This window comes from Ascaphus truei, chromosome 1 (genome assembly GCF_040206685.1).
Source record: "Ascaphus truei isolate aAscTru1 chromosome 1, aAscTru1.hap1, whole genome shotgun sequence".
NCBI lineage: Eukaryota > Metazoa > Chordata > Amphibia > Anura > Ascaphidae > Ascaphus > Ascaphus truei.
In genome coordinates this window covers 504,871,662-504,893,666 of record NC_134483.1, presented here as the reverse complement: position 1 = coordinate 504,893,666, position 22,005 = coordinate 504,871,662, and the positions used below count along the sequence as shown (strand labels likewise).

At 44.2% G+C, this 22,005-nt stretch overlaps 1 protein-coding gene across 1 annotated transcript in view; it reads right to left on the bottom strand.

Moving 5' to 3' along the window:
* Positions 1 to 563: 563 nt before the first annotated feature.
* TBC1D14 (TBC1 domain family member 14) overlaps positions 564 to 22,005 on the bottom strand; it is a 96,772-nt gene continuing 75,330 nt past the window's right edge. The window contains exons 8-14 of the mRNA XM_075565173.1: positions 20,951 to 21,036; positions 17,198 to 17,292; positions 16,323 to 16,394; positions 15,922 to 16,050; positions 14,745 to 14,854; positions 8,517 to 8,775; positions 564 to 4,732 (exon numbers count right to left, since the gene is read on the bottom strand). Of these exons, the coding sequence (XP_075421288.1) occupies positions 4,667 to 4,732; positions 8,517 to 8,775; positions 14,745 to 14,854; positions 15,922 to 16,050; positions 16,323 to 16,394; positions 17,198 to 17,292; positions 20,951 to 21,036 (817 nt within the window). The 3' untranslated portion in view covers positions 564 to 4,666. The remainder of the gene's footprint in view (positions 4,733 to 8,516; positions 8,776 to 14,744; positions 14,855 to 15,921; positions 16,051 to 16,322; positions 16,395 to 17,197; positions 17,293 to 20,950; positions 21,037 to 22,005) is intronic.

Genomic DNA, 22,005 nt, shown 5'->3' with positions numbered 1-22,005 from the left:
ATTTAATGTTACGTGTATTGTAAGGCGCCATGTACCTGGATGGAGCTATATAAAGATATATATACATTTATTTTATTGATATTAGCAGCTATTGGTGGGTGTTCCACTTTAAAAAAAAATTATTTAGGTACTGAATGTCCAGCACCAGTTCAATGTGTGCTGCTCAGTAAGAGGACTGCAGACTGCTCTGACTTTTCCACTTTGTGTGCGTATGAGCAAACCTTGTTGGCACAAGGGAATAATAATTGCTAGGGAGCCTTTCATACCTTGCAATAGCATATACCATATACATAGCTGCTGATTGTGATTGGAACTGATCAAAAAGACATCAAAATAAATGAGGTATTATATCACCATCAATCGGTCTATATGTTAGTGTATCACTCCTGTTTCTCATATGTCTTGGTACCAATCAAAGGACTAGGCCTGACATTGCTCGAAGGCTTTGCACCGTAAACCCAGGTCGCGGTGCCACCACATTGCGCAGAGTATGTGTGCGCCACTCTGACGCAATCACTTCTATTCATTGGCGTGCGCAAAATATATTGAAAACTACAAACACAAAGGTTTTACATGACTTTATTTACTAAAACCATATATTTACACTTGAAAAAAAGTACAATTTAATTTGGATACACCATTTTCCCTAAATTAAACATTTTTTACACAGTAAACTATACATTATAAACCGTTCTTCGAGATAATTGCATTGAATTTTATTCCTCCTCATACGACTTAGAGAAAACATCTTACACTTGCTTATTTGTTCAGTTTGTACTTCTTTAATGCTATACACATCGTCACCCTATCGTCAGTATATAATACATTGAATGTGTATTCTTTGATTCCACGTAATGTGCATACTGCGAATATTGCATAATTATTGTCCACTTTCTTAAATGGAAATGGTTGGAGGAACCATAATCCGCTTTTAAAAGCAGCAGCGACATCGAACTGTCCTTTTTCATAAAAGTGGCTGAGGACTGATATTGGGAATTTCCCAGTGAGGACCGTTTTAGTTTGCTCTTCTTCCTTTCAGGCTTCATGTAATTGGAAAGGAACAGAGTTTGGACTATTCTGCAATGCCAATACTCTGTCGTTACGTTATTGTGTTCAAAATTCCGTTGAGATCAGATCTGTCACTAGACAGGAAGTCTGCGACAATGAGGAGGGATGCCTGCATCATCTGCAGCAGGAGTGGCCAACTCCAGTGCTCAAGGGCCACCGACAGGTCAGGTTTTAAGGATATCTCTGCTTCAGCACAGGTGGCTGAATCAGTGGCTCAGTTGTTGTGCTGTAGCAGGTATATCTTTAAAACCTGACCTGTTGGTGGCCCTGGAGGACTGGAGTTAGCCAGTCCTGCTCTAGAGCATCCACTCATTGTGAAAAGGGAGGGCATGAAGCATACGCGTATGGATAAATGATATTAAAAAAAAAAAAAAATGAAACAGCATTTGCCAGCTTAGAGCATCAAAGAGTACAAACGTTTCCGTATCGCCTACAGTAAAATGAGCAATGATGGTCATACATTTAATAAGATAAACGCCCACTATGTCGGAACCAAATAAATGGCATATTTTATGGTCCCTGAATGAACTAGGACAAAGGGTCTGAACTCCAGTCCTCAAGATCCCCCCAACAGGTCAGCTTTTTAGTATATCCCAGCTTCAGCACAGGTGGCTCAATCATTGTGATTGAGCCACAATGTGCTGAAGCTGGGATATCCTTAAAACCTGATCTGTTGGGGGGTCTTGAGTTTGGAGTTCAGACCCTTTGTCATCCTTTCCAGTTCTCAATTGAAAATTTGGTATAGTCCTAGCTGGTTAAGTAATGTACTTCGCACCTGTCCCAATACGCGATAGTACACTGATGCACGTGCAAAACCTCCCAGCTGAACTTCTTCTGTAAGGTGTGCATAATGGAATATCGGCATTGCATTCACCAGGTTTTTTTTTTTTATATATACACATAAATGCGCAACAAAAACACAGAACGCAACATAGCAAATACCTATATATCCTTTTTAGAAGTATACACATTCTCTTGGACAGAAAAATAAAATTTGCAACGCTCACCAAAAACAGTAATATGCAAAGAGTGCCAACGATAAAAGACCCTGATACTCTTGATAGTGTGGGTACTGGTAACAAGATGCAAAACGGTTACATTTATTTTGTGGCACAAAGCCAACAATGTGGGACTTTTTTTTGCATTACATCTGGAGGAGACTAAGAGGCATTAAGTACCACAGAGCTAATAGAAAGCAGCAAATCATTTTTCTAAACACATTCACTCTGGAAATTAAACACAACATACATCGACTCTTCAACCTTCTATGAAGCAACTGGAACAAATGCCCTTTATCACACTTTAAAACATTTGAGACCGTCTTCTGTGACACATTCCTAACAGCTGCCATTGTAAAGTGGGCAGAAGGAGCAGCACACAGAACCAGTAATATGTAGAGGTCTGTGTATTGCAGCTACTTAATATGTTGGTTTTTCAGTAAGCAAACTGCACTTTAGGTGGGCAGATGTGCTCAACAGTATGGTACAGTATGTTTATTTTCTGCGGGACGGAAAAAGTCCACATTATCCATGCCTCTCCCCCAAAAACTTTCAACCCGATGATGTAGGACAGTAGACCTTTGCTCAGGCCTATATTTATAGAAAGTGTCATGCCGTAGGCCGCGCGTATAGTGCCTGCGACGCAACGTCACCCATCGCTGCTAGCGAAAGTTGTATTTCGCTTTGCGGCGGCGGCGCGGGCGACCAGGCTACTGATTGGTTCAGGGGCTGTCACATGAGGCGACAGCCCCTGAAAAATCAAATATTCCCAGCTGCAAAAAATCGCGTCGCCACGTCGCGCTTACTATAAGCGCACGCGGCGGTGACAATGCATTTGTTTTTGGGCGACGTCGCGTCTCCGTCACGACTGTATAAGCACGGCCTTAGTCAGTGCATGGATACGTGTGCCTTAAGGTACAGTGTTTAGTAAATTTGGGCCTAATGCGCATTTCACCTCCCAGACCCATTTTGCAGCCAACATGATTGGTGAAAATACTACACAAGCGATGTTTACAAAAATCAAACATGAACTATTTTACCAGAACACAGAGAGCTGCGATAAAGATGATGTACCAAACGGAATCGGAGAATTCCAAATACCGTGCAAAAGTCTGAAAAAGGAATGACTTTTTGAGTAAAGATTAAATCATATGTTCAAAGGCTTTGATGGGCATACGTGAAAGTGTAAGCCTATCAAAGGTTTATGCTGACCATTTGTAGAATGGAAAAATTATTATGAAACTTTGGTGGTACGCAAAGCTGTACATATATCATTCTGTGTGCTACATTTAAAAACAAGAGACACATTTTGATCATACACGGAAATTCCAGTATTAACCCTATAAAAGTGCTTATTTATTACACGTAAGGAATGCATGGCTACGCTATTTGTTCACAGAATCCATCTTTAAAAAAAAAAATTATGAACAGAAAGTAATGGAAAGATCATAACAACTGGATGAAGTAGTTTCAAATTTCGCACTTGTAATGGCGCTGATCTCACGCTTATTGAATGGACAACTTTCTTCCCAGACCACTATTCAAACTTTTTATTTATATTTCGCTTTAAAAAATAATAATAATAATAATAATTTGTGTCAAAAGTAACTGTACAGGAATTATGTTTAGTCTTATGGTCCTTTACATCTTCAACTACATTTAAATGTGACTACTTTAAATACTTATACTTTATAATGATGTGTGATTTTTCAGAATTGGGCTCGTTTAAAACCAAAATAATATTTTTTTTTAGAAGTAGTCTACTATTTCCCAAAATGGTTTTAAACATAATGTTTATGTACTATGAAAACCTGCTTCATCGCCCTGCCATAGCTGCATAAAAATCCATCCGTGTGCTCAGAGACACTCCAGTGTTTTTCAGGTTTTTTTTCCTTTTCTTATGGCTTTAAACCTTCAACAGTGATTTTCATCTGTACTTTTTGTTATTCTTGCTTTGATTAAATGATTGACATTTTTACAGATATGAGGCTATCTTTGGTAAATGCCCCTTAAAATGTTACTGAGAAATGGCATCTAATAATTCTTTACTGGAAATAAAATAAACGGTAGGTGGAACAACAAATAATGCCCGTTTTTCTTCTTCTGTTGCTTGCAATGTCCACTACAATCAGGTCAGCATCTACTCCCCAGCACTATTTCATGGGGTTTAACACTTGGCCAATTCCAGTATTTGCTCAAACAAAGGTTCCTACGTGGTGGGAAGAGTAAATCTTAAACGGGTGGATTTGGTTGTTCATAATGCAAAACGGAATACAATTCACAAATATACGGCCATTCACTCTACTGCACATATTAAGGCTTGGCCTTCGAGATGAAGGCCCGTATTCGCTACGCGGTGCCCTTTCATAAGACACCTTGCAGCGTCCATTCAAGTGAAGGAGTCTTCTGATGCTATTGAAGGTGTCGTATGGAAAACTCCCGCATAGTAACAATGGGCTTAAATGTTTTAAGGCCAATTCCAGTGTTGAGACACAGTCCTGAATTAGAAAGGCAGCCCCCGGCTGCATGCATTTTAGGGGAAAAGCAACAGCCTGGCCATTCGTCCCAACAGCATCACCCGCCCCCCAGATTGTGACGCTTCAGCGTTTAAGTGCGGGGCTTCTGTTTTCCATTTCTCGGTTATCTTTCTGTAGTGCAGACAGTACCTAGAATTTAAAGGGGGGGAAAAAGTGAAATTAGTTTATAAAATACTATAAATCAGGGAATAACATTTACAAAAAAAAATAATGTAATACCCATTTACAGCCTTCCCTGCCAAGGAAACTTGGGTACAACCGTCTTTAAGATTATATGAATCTACCACTAACCTAGTAGGTTACGGGCACATTACATAATGATCTGTACAACCTGATGTCCATGTGGTAAGTGCCTTAGGTAGCCATGGGGTACGCAACTCCAGTTCTCAAAAAACAAAAGGTCAGGTCTTAAGGATATGCCAGCTTCAGCACAGGTGGCTAAATCAGAGAAGACTGCGCCTTTGATTGAGCCACCTGTGCTGAAGCAGGGACTAATTGAGCCACCTGTGCTGAAGCAGGGACTAATTGAGCCACCTGTGCTGAAGCAGGAACATCCTGAAAACCTGACCAGCTCGAGGGGGGAGAGCTTGAGGACTGGACTCGAATCCCCCCTGAGGCAGCCTATAACAAGTTTACTCCACAGAGAAGGCATTTATCAACCCAAGATATACGAGTGATCAGGTGAAAAAGCACAGACCTAAAATAACCAATGTTTTGGGTCCCTACTGCACAGACAAATTTGGATGCCAGGAAAACGGGATCAACATTGTCATTCTGTTTTTCTGAGTGCGTGCTGAACTCACACTAAATCCATTATCCACAGGATCGTGGAGGTCATGAGAATCTTAAAGCAGATCGCAATTCCAATGACTGAGGTCAGGCTAAAGATTCCAAAATGACAAAGGAGCCGTCAGTGACTGAACTGCTGTCACTGCTCCCCCCCCCCCCCAAAAAAAGCCCAGACTTTGCATAATGCATTAGGCTGAAATGTATGTTTATGGAAACTCCTGCAACGGAACGAAGCTAGAAGCATGACAAACACAACGTGGTCCCCTGCATGTCCACGCTCATTTGAAACATTATGTGGGAGATTCACTATAATCAATATTTAAAAAAATTGGAGATATCCCCTATTTTTTTTTCCCATCAACCTATTCAATAAAGGCATATGGTCAGTGGCCAAGCAGTGTTCAGAGGGCTTTTCTGCCACTGCAATGTCAGCAACATCTGTAGCGAATTATGGCAAAATGACTAATTCACATACTATTCACCAAGGTCCAATACATGCGATATCGGGCTACAGGTAATGCTTGTTACCTACCCAGGCTATCTTCTATGTATATACTGACCACTACATACAGTAGGCAAGAAAAATACATTGCAGAAATATAGCACACATTTTACAACCCTAACCCCATTCATAGCCAAATAAGCAGTGGCATAGGTGGCCCCTCTATCATCAAAAGGGGTGAAATCCCTTTGCAGCCACGGGATCTGTAATGAGGACTAATATGATAGCCTTTGGTAGCAAAGTTTTATCATCTATATGTAGATTTCCGGTTCTAATTAAGAAAATCACGATTGTGACTCAGATCTGCTCTATCATCACAGAGGCTGCGATTAGACAAACACCCGCCGTGTCGCCCCCACGCGGCGCAAAAACTCATTTTGAAAACGCATCAACTGTCTCCCGCTTTGCAGTAGCAAGCGGGGAGACCGCTGAATTTGGTATAGCCACTTACCACGTATGAATGAAACTTGTTTTTTTGCGCCGCGCGGTGTCGCTATGGGCGACACACGGGCGTTTTTCTGTATAATCGCAGCCTAAATGTATGTATGCAAATAAGGTCAGCATGGCAGAGTTACCGTGCACATAGAACTCTTAGCTAATTGCACGTTAAATTGGCAAAAATATTGCATGTTATTTTTGTTTTCTTATATAACAGCCAGTATTATAATTGATTTAACAATCTTTAGTAAACCTACATCTATGTGCCACTGTTTAACTGATACCCACCCATAAGGCACTTTATCGCCTATTCATTTGAATGTGCAATAAGGTGCCTTAAGTTGAAGGCTTTGCACCGATGATGGGTTTCAATGAATGCATGTTTGTGTTTATTGATTATTTTTTTTTCTTTTATTCACCAAAAGTTTACTATATCTAAACTGTGATTAAACCTGCAATGCACACTTTTGTATAGTTACATTTTGTTTTAAAATTAGAAACCAGGATCTTGTAGCTTTACACAGGGCCGCCAACAGGGGGGGAGAGCTGGGATAGTTGTCCCGGGCCCAGTGGCTGCAGCGGGGCCCCGGTCGGCACTGGAAGTTGGAGCCAGCCAGAGTTGGGGCCCAACTTCTGCATCCAGCAGTCGGGTCCCAGCTCCCCCCAGCTGTAGCGGGCCTCCCTTCCACGCATCGGAAGTGTTTATACATATGTATATGGTGTGGGTTGGATATTGTGGTGGGGGTGTGAATTGTGTGAGTATCGTGAGAGCGGGGTATGTATTGTGTGGGGGTATTGTGGTGGTGGTGGTGGTGGGGGGTTATTGTGTGGGTATTGTGAAGGCAGGGAAATTGTGCGAGTGTGCAGTGGAATTGTGTGCGATGGAATTGTGTGGCCAGTGGCGGGGGGGTGGGGGGGGTGTTGAAGGAGTGGGATCCTAAGAGGGAGGGTAGTGAGAGTGATAAGGGGGGGGTGAGAGGGATAAGGGAGGGGGGAGTAAGTGAGAGGGATAAGGGAGGGGGGAGTGAGAGGGATAAGGGGGGGGGGTGAGTGAGAGGGATAAGGGGGGAGTGAGTGAGAGGGATAAGGGGGGGAGGGAGTGAGAGGGATAAGGGGGGGGAGTGAGAGGGATAAGGGGAGTGAGTGAGAGGGATAAGGGGGGGAGTGAGTGAGAGGGATAAGGGGGGGAGTGAGTGAGAGGGATAAGGGGGGGAGTGTGAGAGGGATAAGGGGGGAGAGTGAGAGGGATAAGGGGGAGAGTGAGAGGGATAAGGGGGGAGCGAGTGAGAGGGATAAGGGGGGGAGTGAGTGAGAGGGATAAGGGGGGAGTGAGTGAGAGGGATAAGGGGGGGAGTGAGTGAGAGGGATAAGGGGGGGGTGTGAGAGGGATAAGGGGGGGAGTGAGAGGGATAAGGGGGAGGGAGTGAGAGGGATAAGGGGGAGGGAGTGAGAGGGATAAGGGGGAGGGAGTGAGAGGGATAAGGGGGGGGAGTGAGAGGGATAAGGGGGGGGGAGTGAGAGGGATAAGGGGGGGGAGTGAGAGGGATAAGGGGGGAAGTGAGAGGGATAAGGGAGGGAAGTGAGAGGGATAAGGGGGGGGGAGTGAGAGGGATAAGGGGGGAGTGAGAGGGATAAGGGGGGGAGTGAGAGGGATAAGGGGGGGAGTGAGGGGGATAAGGGGGGGAGTGAGAGGGATAAGGGGGGGGAGTGAGAGGGATAAGGGGGGGAGTGAGAGGGATAAGGGGGGGAGTGAGAGGGATAAGGGGGGGGAGTGAGAGGGATAAGGGGGGGAGTGAGAGGGATAGGGGGGAAGTGAGAGGGATAAGGGGGGAAGTGAGAGGGATAAGGGAGGGAAGTGAGAGGGATAAGGGAGGGAAGTGAGAGGGATAAAGGGGGGGAGTGAGAGGGATAAGGGGGGGAGTGAGAGGGATAAGGGGGGAAGTGAGAGGGATAAGGGGGGGAGTGAGAGGGAAAAGGGGGGGAAGTGAGAGGGATAAGGGGGGAAGTGAGAGGGATAAGGGGAGAGGAGTGAGGGGTGAGAAGTACATGGGGGAGGGGGGAGTGTGAGGAGGTGGGTGAGAGAGCAAGGTAGTATGTAAGAGAAAGAGGGGGGAAACTCTAGTGCTGGGCCCCGGGAAAACGGTCAGCAGCCCCGGCTTTACACACACCCATACACAGCCTTACCTGAGCCCACTTCTTATTACGGCTTTGCATCTGAATTGCAGCAATGGAAGTAAACAAATCCTCGGCAGTTAAATCCTCCGGAAGTCTAGTTAGAAACTGGGCAATGTGAATGAAGTCCATTCTCGTCAAAATGTCTTCAAAAAGCTTAAGGACTCCCAAGGCCGTCCTGAAAAGGAATTCTTCTCCATCCCGACAGAACACATCCCATACTCGACAAGCCAAATCCAGTGGTAGTGATTTACTGTATAAAGTGAAAATCCTACAAGACAGCAGAAGTGAGGGGTTACTGTATGGCACAGATCTTGAATTAGTTCCCCAGAGTGGCCCGATCAGAGAACATTTAGGAGTTGGAGGGCCACAAGCTTATTTAAATGTGATTTTAGATACAATATATTACAACCTTGTGCAAGCATTTAAAACCGCTGTATCATATATATATTTACATTACTGCATCTTACAAGTGAGTTTCAGAGTGAAATACTGCACCTTGCGGTCTAAGCCACTAGTGTGAAATTAGCATGGGCGGAGTGTCGAAGGGCAACATCAAGACCCTTTGCGGACCACCAACTAAAAAGGCGTGCCAATACCTTTACTGGGGCTCAGGACATAAGCCTCCACTAGGGCCCCAACATTTTAACCGGGATTAGGAAGAGGGGTTCTGGCCATAATTGTTGAGCGGGTCCGGTAGTGGGGTGCTGAATGGTTGTTCAGCAAGGGGATCCATGGGCCGCACATTTGGCGGGGGGAATGGGGGTTGAGTCTGGGGGGCCCTAATTGATGAGTGGGGGGGTCTGGGCCCTACATGGATGCGAGGCAGAGGTACAAACAGATGGCCAACAGCGGAAATTAGGCCAAACTTCTAACTTGGGACTGCAGGGCCTGGGACAGTTGTCCCAGTGTTGCCCCCGTCAGCGGCCCTGCCACCTGTACGGGAATGTTCTTGGTATGAAGGCCCATAGTTACAAAGCAGTCTCCTGCCATATGACACCATCATGTGCTGGACTTTAATGGGCTGTGTCTTCCAGAGCCAAAGAAGCCTATTGGCAGAAAACGGCATAGTAAATATGGCTAGATATTGTTATTGTATTACTGCTTGGTAGCAAAAAAGGTGAAGTTCCACATAATTGGCTTCCTTAGAAAGATTCAATCACCCTCAAACATTTTTAAACCATTTTAATTATTTGTACACAATATAAAAACAATTATTTTTTAAACTTTTCTTTGGGTTGGCTGCCTTTATTCATGTTAGCTACTTATGTTTATATATTTAAAAAAAAAAAAAAAAAATTATACACACACACACACACACACACAGCGCTTCTTCGTGTAGGGAGCATGCTACTGGCGGAAAAATTGACCTTACATATGTGAAAAAACAAAGTGAATCCCTGCGCTTTTCCCATTGAGCCAACAATAAATGGGGAAATAAATATACATAGTGAAACCTAAGGCCGCGCGTATAGTGCCCGCGACGCGAACGTTATATTGCGCTTTGCGGCGGCGTGGGCGTACTGGCATTTAATTGGTTCAGGGGCTGTCACGAGGCGACAGCCCTTGAAAAATCAAATATTGCCAGCTACCAAAATTCGCGACGCGATGTCGCTCCGTCGCGCTTACTATAAGCGCACGCGGCGCCAATGCATTTGTTTTCCGTCGCCCGTCGCGGGCACTATACACACCTTAGTCTGTAAGACAAAGGAGACTTTTGGTTGCATCCTTTGATTAAATAATGACAAGACTGGTAACCAGCGTCAAGACAAGTCTCAGTAGCAGGTCCCTATGCTAAATGCATACAAATGTTTGTGAATTCTGTGAAACATGCCCTGAAGGGGTTAATAAACTAAGCATATGCTTATGTGACTTAGTGCAGTTAAAAAGTGGTATATATCAGTAAAGATACTTACTACTAGGCAAGTCTTAAGCCACTCACTACTTGTACAGTGGAAAGTGAATTTACAGGGACCACAATGTATATTTATGTCCCCATTTATTGTTCGCCCAATGGGAGAAGCGCAGGGATTCACTTTATGCTTATCTATTTGACTAATCACTTTACAAGTAAAGAACAGGACAATTTACCTGTACATTTGAGGATTGAATGATAGTAAAAACCCGCCAAAGCATATTTACCATGCAAAGTAAAAACAAAATATATAGGAATGTGAAAAAATGTATACATGTCCATTTGTGTTTTTTGAGAGGCTGCTCCATCAGCTACATTTAACTTATTAATATGCCATAGTCCTACATTCACTTTTGTGCTAGGAGTGGCAGACCGTATAATCCATATTTGGGACCGGCTCTACACCCCATATTAATCTTACAACGAGCAGAATACAATTCTGTTCTGCAATGAGGGCTTAAGACAAATACAGAAACAATGTAACTGCACGAGTTACATGGACCAAAGAATTCAACGAATAACATGGCATTTCTTAGTAGTAGAGTAAAGAGAACAACACTATTGAAAAAAAGTAATTGATAACTTGGGACATGCCATTTTCAGTGAAAGAAGATTCAAAGTAAACATATCGTTCAAAGCAGCAATCTTTCCCATATTTCCTTTGAGAATTCTGAAAACGTAAGGAATGTAAACATATTCTCTTCCCCAATCCTCCTTAGAAACCACTTCAAGTTATTTAATCAGTCACTGCGAGGGGGAACATCCATTGTAATCTCCAAAAATAAAGGTGTTAAAAAAGACACCATATAATAATGATGACAATGTCAGTATCTATCCCATTGTGCTTGGCCATCTTCAGCAGATACGTAGATGTCCTAGAATTTATATATTCATCTTCTTAAAATCGAAGTATTTTAATTTCAACCTTTCCATTAATACGAAGTTTATGTTTGTATACAAGACGTATGAGCTGTAAATGTACATAGTAAACTACAGTACGGCCAGATTCTCACAGGATAGTAAATGCTACTTTGCCTTTGTAAATAAAATCTTCTCAGCATAGGGCAAAAGTAAAGAGAAAAGTCGCCAAACATTATTCATCTGCCACAGGATTTTCAGGCTATTTCAACCACAAGAAGAGTTGAAAAAGATATATCTTGATACAAGCATACAATGTACAGGTCATTTGTTCAATGTCAAACTCCTAAAGGTGAAGTTGTACTGCAGTTCTCTCTAAAGCAAAGTGGAAGGCAAATGTGTACCCTCTCTGCTCTCAGAAGGGCCGGTATCATACTAATTTGTATTATAAAAATTAGGAAAATGTCTGGTACAGGAAAACACCAATATTAAATCCACTTAAATGTATAGGGGTCAGACCATCTGGCCATGGTTGTCCCTTCCCTCTATTTTCAGATCTGGAACAGAGAGAAGAAGACTGTGCATCTCGCAGAGCTTTCTGGATGTTCTCGAGATCAGTGTCTTCCACCTGAGCAGACCTGATCTGGTGTGAATTGTGCAGTTTGTTAATTGGGTGAAACATTTTTTTTATTTTTGAAGTGAAACTTCTTTAGCGGTGTGAATGTGTTGATTGGAGATGGAAGTCAGTGGTGACGGAAGTGACATCACTCCTGGCAGAAGAGGCCGTCAGTGTTGCCAGCTTCCACCAGGAGGAGTCAGCGCTAGACGGACGGGGAACACACACAAGTTTGCGGAGAAGAGGAAGGCAGCACTGGACGGACGGGTGGACGGCACACACTTCAGCGGTGGCAGCTGCCCATTTTGTGTTCACACACACTCTGGGAGAGAGTGGGGGCTGAAGGAGCAGCCGGATGGGATCAGGATGTGCAGAGTAACCGGTTGACACAGCTCAGTGCCATTAGTATTTAGGCTGCCTCCTTCCTACTCCCTGTGACGTCACGTCTGTGCAGCAACAGTACAAGCGGTGCTCGGGCCGCACCAACATGTCATGGGGGTGTTCCTCAAACTCAGCTGGTGATCTCAGGCTGCGGTCACAGTTATCGATGTTAGGTTTCTAAGAGGCCAAATGCTACAAGTTTATTGGTGCGAGTGAAGGCTTTAGAGAAGAGAGAGCATGTTTTGTTTGTAATAAGAGATATAACCCACCCCCCCTCCCCCTGGAAGTTGTGCGGTCGGTCCGAGACACGAGACAGCGGACCGACACGTTGGATGGGGGAGGGGGGGAGATGGCTGAGGACAGGAGAGGGGGTGCTTGAACATTATTACCCAGGGGTCGGTGGGATGGCGAACATGTGTTATGCAGTGGCCATACAGAAGCTTAGAGCGGGGGCTGCTCCGGGCCGGAGGACTTAGACCCCCCCCCCCCCGTGTCACCACCAACGGACTGACTAACACACACGGCATTCACAGTTACTAGAAATAGAAGTGCAATTAGCTAAAACACCCGTTCTAAGTCGAACTTCGTTGTGTTTTGGCACTGAAATTATGTTTTGATTTTTAATTAAAAACATCACCATCACAAATACAATTTCTGAGACAAAACAGTGACAAAAGGCAAACGTTTCACTTAAAATGTGCATGCTCGGCACACACTTTTTTTTAAAGACCCAAGTGGTCTTGAGCAAATCCCCACGTGCTTCATGCACCACAAATTACATTTACATTCTTTGGGGCAGGTATTTGCACCAATAATATCTATGAACTACAGTATACACCAGGGGTGGGAAAGTCCAGTCCTCAGGGGCCACCAACAGGTCAGGTAATCTTCAACTGAGCCAGCTGTGCTGAAGCAGGGATGTCCTGAAAACCTGACCTGTTGGTGACCCTTGGGGACTGGAGTTGCCCACCCCTGGTCTACACAGCCAGTGCTAAATAAAAATATTGTTTTTGTGATTCAGGTTGTTGTACTTCGACTTTTTGTGAAAGTGTTCACTTTCGCACCATAAAGTAACAATGCTGCACTGTAGTGTCATCAGTATAGTGTACACGTGCAGACACTCACAGCTCCTAGGCCTTATGTCACACATCAAGATTCTCTCATCTTGTGCAACACACCAGATGTATCATAAGACAAATACTTGGTCCTTGCTTTCTATTGGATTGTAATGCAGCTTGTGCCTCCTCTGCCAAACAATGCTGGGGACCAATGCCTCTTACAGCAGGGGAAATCCATAACATATAAACCTTTAGGAAGTTATTTCACATGTGCTGTGAAAAATCAGATTGTATGACGAAGTCCCAGATGGGATCAACATGTAAAATTGATAGGATCGCTGTTACTATCATATCATGATGTCTAATTATTGACTATCTACCCTAAAAAATGGAGTGTCGGGTGATTTATTTCTAAATTGTTATTGTTCCAGTAGACTGAACCTTTAGTGTTAATCTCTGTACTCCCGGTAACATGAAGCAGAAGTGCGGTGTGCTTTGTTGTTATTATTGTACAGTATGAACCACACACACTGAAATACTGGTGGCAGGGCCACAAGTTATCCAGAATTAAGAAGAGACAGGAGGTGATAGCACTCATAACAGTTTAGTTTGTTCTATTTATTTGCATATTTTTAAACATTACGAGGCGCTAAAATAAATGACCTGGGAAATGGTCTGACTGAAAGTCCACATTAAAAATGTGATATTAATTTCCTTTACATCACACGAGCAGATTAAAAAGTGCCATCGTTAAAAAGTGCCAACAAAATGTTCCTGCCGTCAGCTACTGCCAAGAACACGTTTTACATTATGCATCTTATAATGCCATCATTTTCTGATGTGAATGAATGGTACAGAGACCGGTTAATATACACGAACAACTTTAGTCAAAGAAAATGCAAGAATTAACATATGTGCACGGACATTTAGTAGAAGGGACCACACTAATGTAACATGGGCTCCTCACCGAGACGCGCCGCTTTCTGTCACCTTCTGTTTACAGGGTAAACACAATCTGGTAACTTGCTGCCCTATGTCTACAGTCAAGTTCTGAGCTGTGATGCACAAAGCGCAACCAGCTGCTCCCAGAACCTTATGTGGGGTGAAGGCAAAGTGGATTTAATGCCGTCTCCTGACCTGATCCTGCAACTTAAGTAGCTGAGGTAGCCTAGCAATTGTATTAGTTATTGAATGCGTAATCTGTGCCGCTGTGATATCCCTACACACGCACCCTTCCCTGTTCCCATGACAGACGGACGCAGGGTTGGAGCCTGGCCTGCAGTCAGCAGTGCAACCACAATGGCATAGAAAAGAAGCCCTGTGCAGAACATTGTGCTGAATGTTAAACGGGACATGCATTTGTATTTCCAATAAAAAAAATTCCCAGCCACTGCTTTATCTACCGAACTTACCAGTCGATTAGGTAGATATCTGGCGTTAGGTTGTTTTTCTTGAAGTGCGCAAATAACTTTGGCAGATTTTCTTCAAAAAATACTTCAAATGCTGCATAGTAAGTCAACATCTGGGAGAAAGAAAAAAGACAGGAACAAACAATATAAAAGCATTGCATGGCTGTAGGTATCAGATATCTTCTTGCCGAGTGTTTTGATGGACTGAACATGGAGAACATAAATCTTTAAAAAAAAAAAAAAAAAAAAAAAGTGGTTCCAAAACTAAAATGCCTCTTCTAACAGTGTCACTGGTGGAACCTTTATGCTGTATTTATTTCTATATTGGTGAAATCAAAGATTTCATAGCTATGTTTATCCAAACTACTGTGGTTACTAGAACTTCATTATATAAATAATCTATGATGAAAGGGAATATATTTTATTACTGCATGAAATGGAGCACTGGAAGGACTCCATACAGCAGGATGATTAGAAATAACGTAGATCATACACTGAAATGTTCAAAATGAATACAAATAGTAGTACACTAGAAAACAGCTTCCGTTGTATTTAAAATATCAACACTCAAAGTTACACAAGTTTCAAACAAAAGTTTGAGAGAGTTCCCCATTATAAATGTATTTTATAGAAGACTTTGGATTCTGCAAGCCATAGAATTCAATCTTTATAACTGTGTTGCAATTTTCTGTCGGCAGAAGAGTTTTTTCCCCCCCAAGACAATGCAATAATGACTACTACATTTCCTTCAATCCACCTAAACAATGACCATTTGCAGGTATATCCGGGACCAACGTCACTGAGAAGGAGTGGCTCAGTGAGTAAAGACACTGACTGACACCGAGTTTGAAGCAGGGGAACCTGGTTCAGTTCCCGGTGTCTGCTCCTTGTGATCTTGGGCAAGTCACTTTATCTCCCTGTGCCCCAGGCGCCAAAAACATAGATTGTAAGCTCCATGGGGCAGGGACTTGTGCCTGGAAAATGTTTCTGTAAAGTGCTACGTAAAACTAGCAGCGCTATACAAGAACATATTATTCAAGTAGCCCTGCAGCTCTTTAGCTGCTTTCCAGTTTGTAGATGTCACAGGGGACACGTGTGTTGATGCAAACAAGTGCAGCGCCTCCTGCTCTCATTGCTGGAACGTTACCCGATGTGATTGTTTTTTTCCATGAATACTTACAAGGCCATGATCCACTCGAAAAAATGCCATCTGACAGGGTTTATTCAAGAGGTTCGAAAAAGCAATAAAGGCATCTGCAGTATCTAAATTCAAGATCAACACGGCAGCAATAAATGACATGCCCTGTACCTAATAAAGAAATGAGAAGATCATGTTCCAATCAGTGCAGCAAAGTACAGCATGTTTTTATCGTTCCATTTACCACAAGGCATTTGTTGACTTAAGACTGCGGATAAGTTGTATTCGTCATGGTGGAACAGTGTGCTGAAGGCTCGTTTAAAATCGATGAAATGTTATACAAACATATGTTGGCGTTCTTGGTATGTGTGATCAGCAGATAAGATGTTCTTATTACAATTGAGAACACGTGTAGTTAAAACCGTACAAAACAAAATACTTACATAACCGACATCAGGTCTGTAACAAGTGTATGCTCCTAAAATACTGTGCAACATATCATGGTAAGGACCACCCTAAAAAGGTGAATAGATGTCAAATATTTAGTATACACACACAATGCATCATGAAAGATTTTGTGCAACATTAAATCTGTACATTTGAGGAAAGCACAAATCAGTTCAAAATTATATATATTTTTCAGACTACTCAGATATAATCATTTATATCTGGCAAAGCTCCCCCGAAAAAAGTACCCTTTCCAAAATCCTCCACTGAAACCGGTTACAGCCCCAGAATAAAACATTCATATCTTGCTAGCATCCATAAAGAAATAAATATAGTTTGTTTCCATAGGATATGAAAGGACGTTCCTAAAGTGGCTTAATCTAAGGTCTTCTATGGCAGCAAAAATGGTTATTACAGCCTAAATAAGGCTATACTTTGTATGAGTAAAATGCACTAGAAGAATGATAATAGATCAGGATTGTGCCCTAATTATAGTCTTATAAACATAGTCAAGGAAAAAAATTAGCTTTTTCATTTTCAAACCCTCAACACTAACTAATATTAGAAAGTGTCCAGTGTGGGATGCAGAAACACCCACTAATGAAGATCTTAAACCCAATGAAACAGGCAATCCTTTTTTATGCCCCACCAACAAATTCGTTACTATGAAGTATATCACAATACAACTTGTAATGCAATACTTGGCTGCTGATACTATTTATTGAAGGAAAGTGCTACGCTAAATAAATTGTAAGAAATACAGTATATAACAGTAATGGGGTGTGACTGCATGCAGCGCCTGACAGTGCTGGGAGGGGAACTTGTCTGGTGCTCAATGTTAAATGCATTCAACAAAATATGCTTAACATACCTTCTGAAAAATACATAGGCTAGGGAATGTTCGGGAAATATCCAGTTTTATTAACTCCAAACTGGCTTCTCTGTCTGCTGCGGACAAGCCTGAATCTAGAGAGAAAAGAAAGAATTGAACAAAGACTTTTTTTTTATTTTTTACATAATTAGAACAAACGACACAGCCAATCTAATGCAAATATAAGTCATTCTCAAGGTGCCTTTTTATATCAGCTCTCTGGTTATGCATTACGCCGCCCTAGTCTAGATGAGAACAACCTATGCTTTGTTTCTGAGTGCTAAAATGCCTATGCATCAGTTTTGATTGATTTAAACAGTGTTCTGCTGTACAAACTCCAACCTGTCTTGTCCAACTTATACAATTTTAATAAACTGCTGACAAAGGCACAAAAAAAAAAAAGGCTTTCAACTCGCAATATTTCTGGCTCCATGGGTTAGCAACGTGAAGCTAACGAGAGGAAATATGATATTCAGATTTTCCAGCTGAGACCAACGCTGTCTGCTTCAGTGACGCGTCAATCCTAATTTCTACGGTTTTGTGCATGTTGGATCAGCAGCAAATAAAGCCGCCGTTTCCCCAGATCCGATTTCCTGTTTTCACAAATCTGTACAGAGATGCCCCAGCGTTGAACCGCACACATTTTAGCTCTGGAAACATGAAGGGTCCAGAGATATTTGTAGTTTTACGATACGGTGAGAAAAAGAAAAGAATTACAAAAACTAAAATGGTAGGCTGGCCGCAGGACTCTGCCAATCGTAACCTGGATTGCTGTGGCCTCGTGATGGCGTGGCTCTCTCTTGGATCGCAAGAGTCAGGCTACGCTTATAGTGCCGGCGACGTCAGGCTACGGACGCTGGAAAAATCAAATTGAGATGACTTCCAGCGATCGCGACCAAAATGTTGCTCTGTCGCGCTTACTATAAGCGCACGCGACGGCGGCAATGCATTTGTTCTGATGCAACGTCGCGTCGCTGTCGCCGGCACTGTAAGCGCAGCCTGAGGCTGACCCAGGGGCCATGTTGTATTTTCTCTCAAGCAAGAATGAAACACCAAGAAACTAAACTGTACAGTTTGTATCTTACAAAAGCAGGGCTTTCCTGTTGATAAAACTAATGGTAATGCTCAGGGGAAACTGTGTTTATTTATTTATAAAAATATTTTACCAGGAAGTAATACATTGAGTTACCTCTCATTTTCAAGTATGTCCTGGGCATAGAGTTATAACAATACATCAGGCCTGCACAACTCGTAAAGCGAGAAGGGCCGAACTGCTCCAGGGAAAAAATTTTTAGGCCGCACGGGTAAAATCATCATCATCATCATCCTCATATATCTCCTCCAGCACCTCTCATCATCATCATCCTCATATATCTCCTCCAGCACCTCTCATCATCATCATCCTCATATATCTCCCCCAGCACCCCTCATCATCCTCATATCTCCCCCAGAACCCCTCACTATCAACCTTTGCGATACTCCCCATCTATCTCTCATACCCCCATCTCTCCCCCTCACCCACACACATAATACTCCCTCTCCACAAACACACAATACCCCCCTGCACACCACACACATCCCACCCCCCCTGCACCTCACATCCTTCTCCCCCCCCTGCACCTCACATCCTTCTCCTCCCCTGCACCTCACATCCTTCTCCCCCCCTGCACCTCACATCCTTCTCCCCCCCTGCACCTCACATCCTTCTCCCCCCCTGCACCTCACATCCTTCTCCCCCCCTGCACCTCACATCCCTCTCCCCCCTGCACCTCACATCCCTCTCCCCCCCTGCACCTCACATCCCTCTCCCCCCCTGCACCTCACATCACTCTCCCCCCTGCACCTCACATCACTCTCCCCCCCTGCACCTCACATCACTCTCCCCCCCCTGCACCTCACATCACTCTCCCCCCCTGCACCTCACATCACTCTCCCCCCCTGCACCTCACATCACTCTCCCCCCCTGCACCTCACATCACTCTCCCCCCCGCACCTCCAACGACCCCCCCGCACCTCCAACGACCCCCCCCCTGCACCTCCAACGACCCCCCCCATCACCTCCAATGACCCCCCCATCACCTCCAATGACCCCCCCTGCACCTCCCATCACCCCTCCTGCACATCACCTCCCCTTCACCTCACCCCCCCTGCACCTCACCCTTCCCTGCACCTCACCCCCCCCTGCACCTCACCCCCCCTGCACCTCACCCCCCCTGCACCTCACCCCCCCTGCACCTCACCCCCCCTGCACCTCACCCCCCCTGCACCTCACCCCCCCTGCACCTCACCCCCCCTGCACCTCACCCCCCCTGCACCTCACCCCCCCCCCCTGCACCTCACCCCCCCTGCACCTCACCCCCCCTGCACCTCACCCCCCCCCTGCACCTCACCACCTCAATGCACCTCACTTCAATGCACCTCACCTCAATGCACCTCACCTCAATGCACCTCACCTCACCTCAATGCACCTCACCTCAATGCACCTCACCTCAATGCACCTCACCTCACCTCAATGCACCTCACCTCACCTCAATGCACCTCACCTCAATGCACCTCACCCCCCTGCACCTCACCTCAATGCACCTCACCCCCCTGCACCTCACCTCAATGCACCTCACCCCCCTGCACCTCACCTCAATGCACCTCACCCCCCTGCACCTCACCTCAATGCACCTCACCCCCCTGCACCTCACCTCAATGCACCTCACATCACCCATCACCCCCCTGTACATATCCACGTTGGGATCAGGGGGGGGAGCGGCTGCAGAAGAGCTCAGCTGGCTGTGACTTCCCCCTCCGTCCCACGTTGCGAGCGGGGGGGGGGGGAAGGGAGCAGGGAGGGGGAGCGGGCCCTGCGCATGCGCGCCGGGACCGCGGGGAATCGGCGCCATTTTTTTTAATCTCATCGCGGGCCGCACAGAGGCCAGGCGGGCCGCATGCTGTGCAGGCCTGCAATACATGGTTACATTAAATGAGCAGAGGTTATACAGTCAATTCCCAGACATTTCATAGGCAGATCGAGTTGAAAAATTAGGTACAGGGGATATATTTTAAAGGGGAGGGGGTGGGGGGAAACACAAATTACCTTGAGTTCATTACAAGCCAATGCCACGTTACAGGTACGCTCTTGCATGGCAAAGGTTAAAAATGCTAATTTATGCCTGGCAACTGACCCACATCTACCCAAGTGCAGGAGGGAGATCTATTGCCAAACAATAAAATCCCATTTTTTTACATTGGTTTTAAATCATAAGAGAAACAACCTTACTGAATAGTGATTCATAAGCTACAACAGGCCTTTGAAATAACAAGAGTATAGATGTATATTTGTTGACATAGGACATACAATTGGTTTGAAACATTCCTATAAGGAACGTCAGACATGGAGCTTGCATGCCAGCGGTAGAAGCGTGATAGCAGAACACAATAACACTACAATGTACAGGTCCACAAATGATACAGATGAAGGTTGCTCTGAAACAAAGTGATCTATGTGGGTCCACATACTGTAGCAGCACCACAAGCACACCGCAGGTGTTAATGTTGCACCAAATTAACTATTAAATTATGCCTGTGCAGCAGCTATATAAAACTGTATCCAGCACACCCAAAGCCATGCATTTTAGGGGCCAATCTTTGCTCTCGGAATATACCTCTCCAAGTCTCTCAAAGATGTAGGTAGAACTACAGATCAGAAAATAAGCACATACACATATATAGTTCAGATAAGAAACTATTAAAAGATAAATGTACCTTCATTTTCTATTTCAGACCCTCCCATGCTGAGCGATTTCCATCGGTCTTTGGCTCGGGACAAACAAATGTCATACAGCTCTAGAAAACAAGGTCACCCAATTACTGTGATGGTCCTTTCCATGGGCTGAGTTCACTTACGTGCATGGGGACTGCAGCTTCTTATCTGAATCACTGCTCTGCAATATATCTTGCAGGCCTATCTGCCATGGAAGGAGCATAGGTGTGAAACGAGGAGTATCTTTAATATCGAGGCTTTGGAGGGAGCTGTCCCGTCCATCATGATACGTGTGTGTCGTGTGATGAACGTGCCAAGACTCATTTCCAACACTAATATTTGCATCATTCAAAAGTTCCAGCAAAAAAATGTGCATGCACCATGGAAGTCAAATCTTATTCAAATAAATGATTGCGGCTAATGAAATCTGCAGTGCGGCTTTGATATGGATTTCATGAGGTTCTCACTGCTGCCTTGTAAACCACAGCAATACCCAATATGGTATCACTTTCTTCCAGGGTTGGAAGGAATGAAAGGTTATATTGTGGTGTGATAGTGAGGGACAAAATAGGAGATTGTGTGTGTGTTTATAAATGTCATTTGGTAACAATTGTTTGGAGGTTTGTGACCTCCTCCTCCCTGGTTTTAATCTCACCCATCTCACTTTTAAATACAGTAGCAGGTCTTGTGATGCACCTGCAAATGTCCAGTCTATTAAGACATTTCTCCCTCCATTAATGAGGTTAGGAGAGCGGCTGCAGGTAGGATTAGGACCTGTAAAAAGGTTATACCGTGGCTGCAGGCTTAAAGATACTTTGGCCAAGGAATTTAACTAAATGACCCTTACTTATGAGAAGAAAAACAGATACGTATTGAACAATATCATTGGTCAGATTGGATGTGGCATTGGGGCATTTTGTCTTTTGCTGTATACATGAGGTCACAATCCCCGTAGCTCTCCTTGTGACACACACCGTATGTGGTGGTTTTGGGTTCTGAGCTTGCTGGGGTTTGTGTGGAGCGTATTAGGAGGGTGGTATAGAAGATGTTCCACACA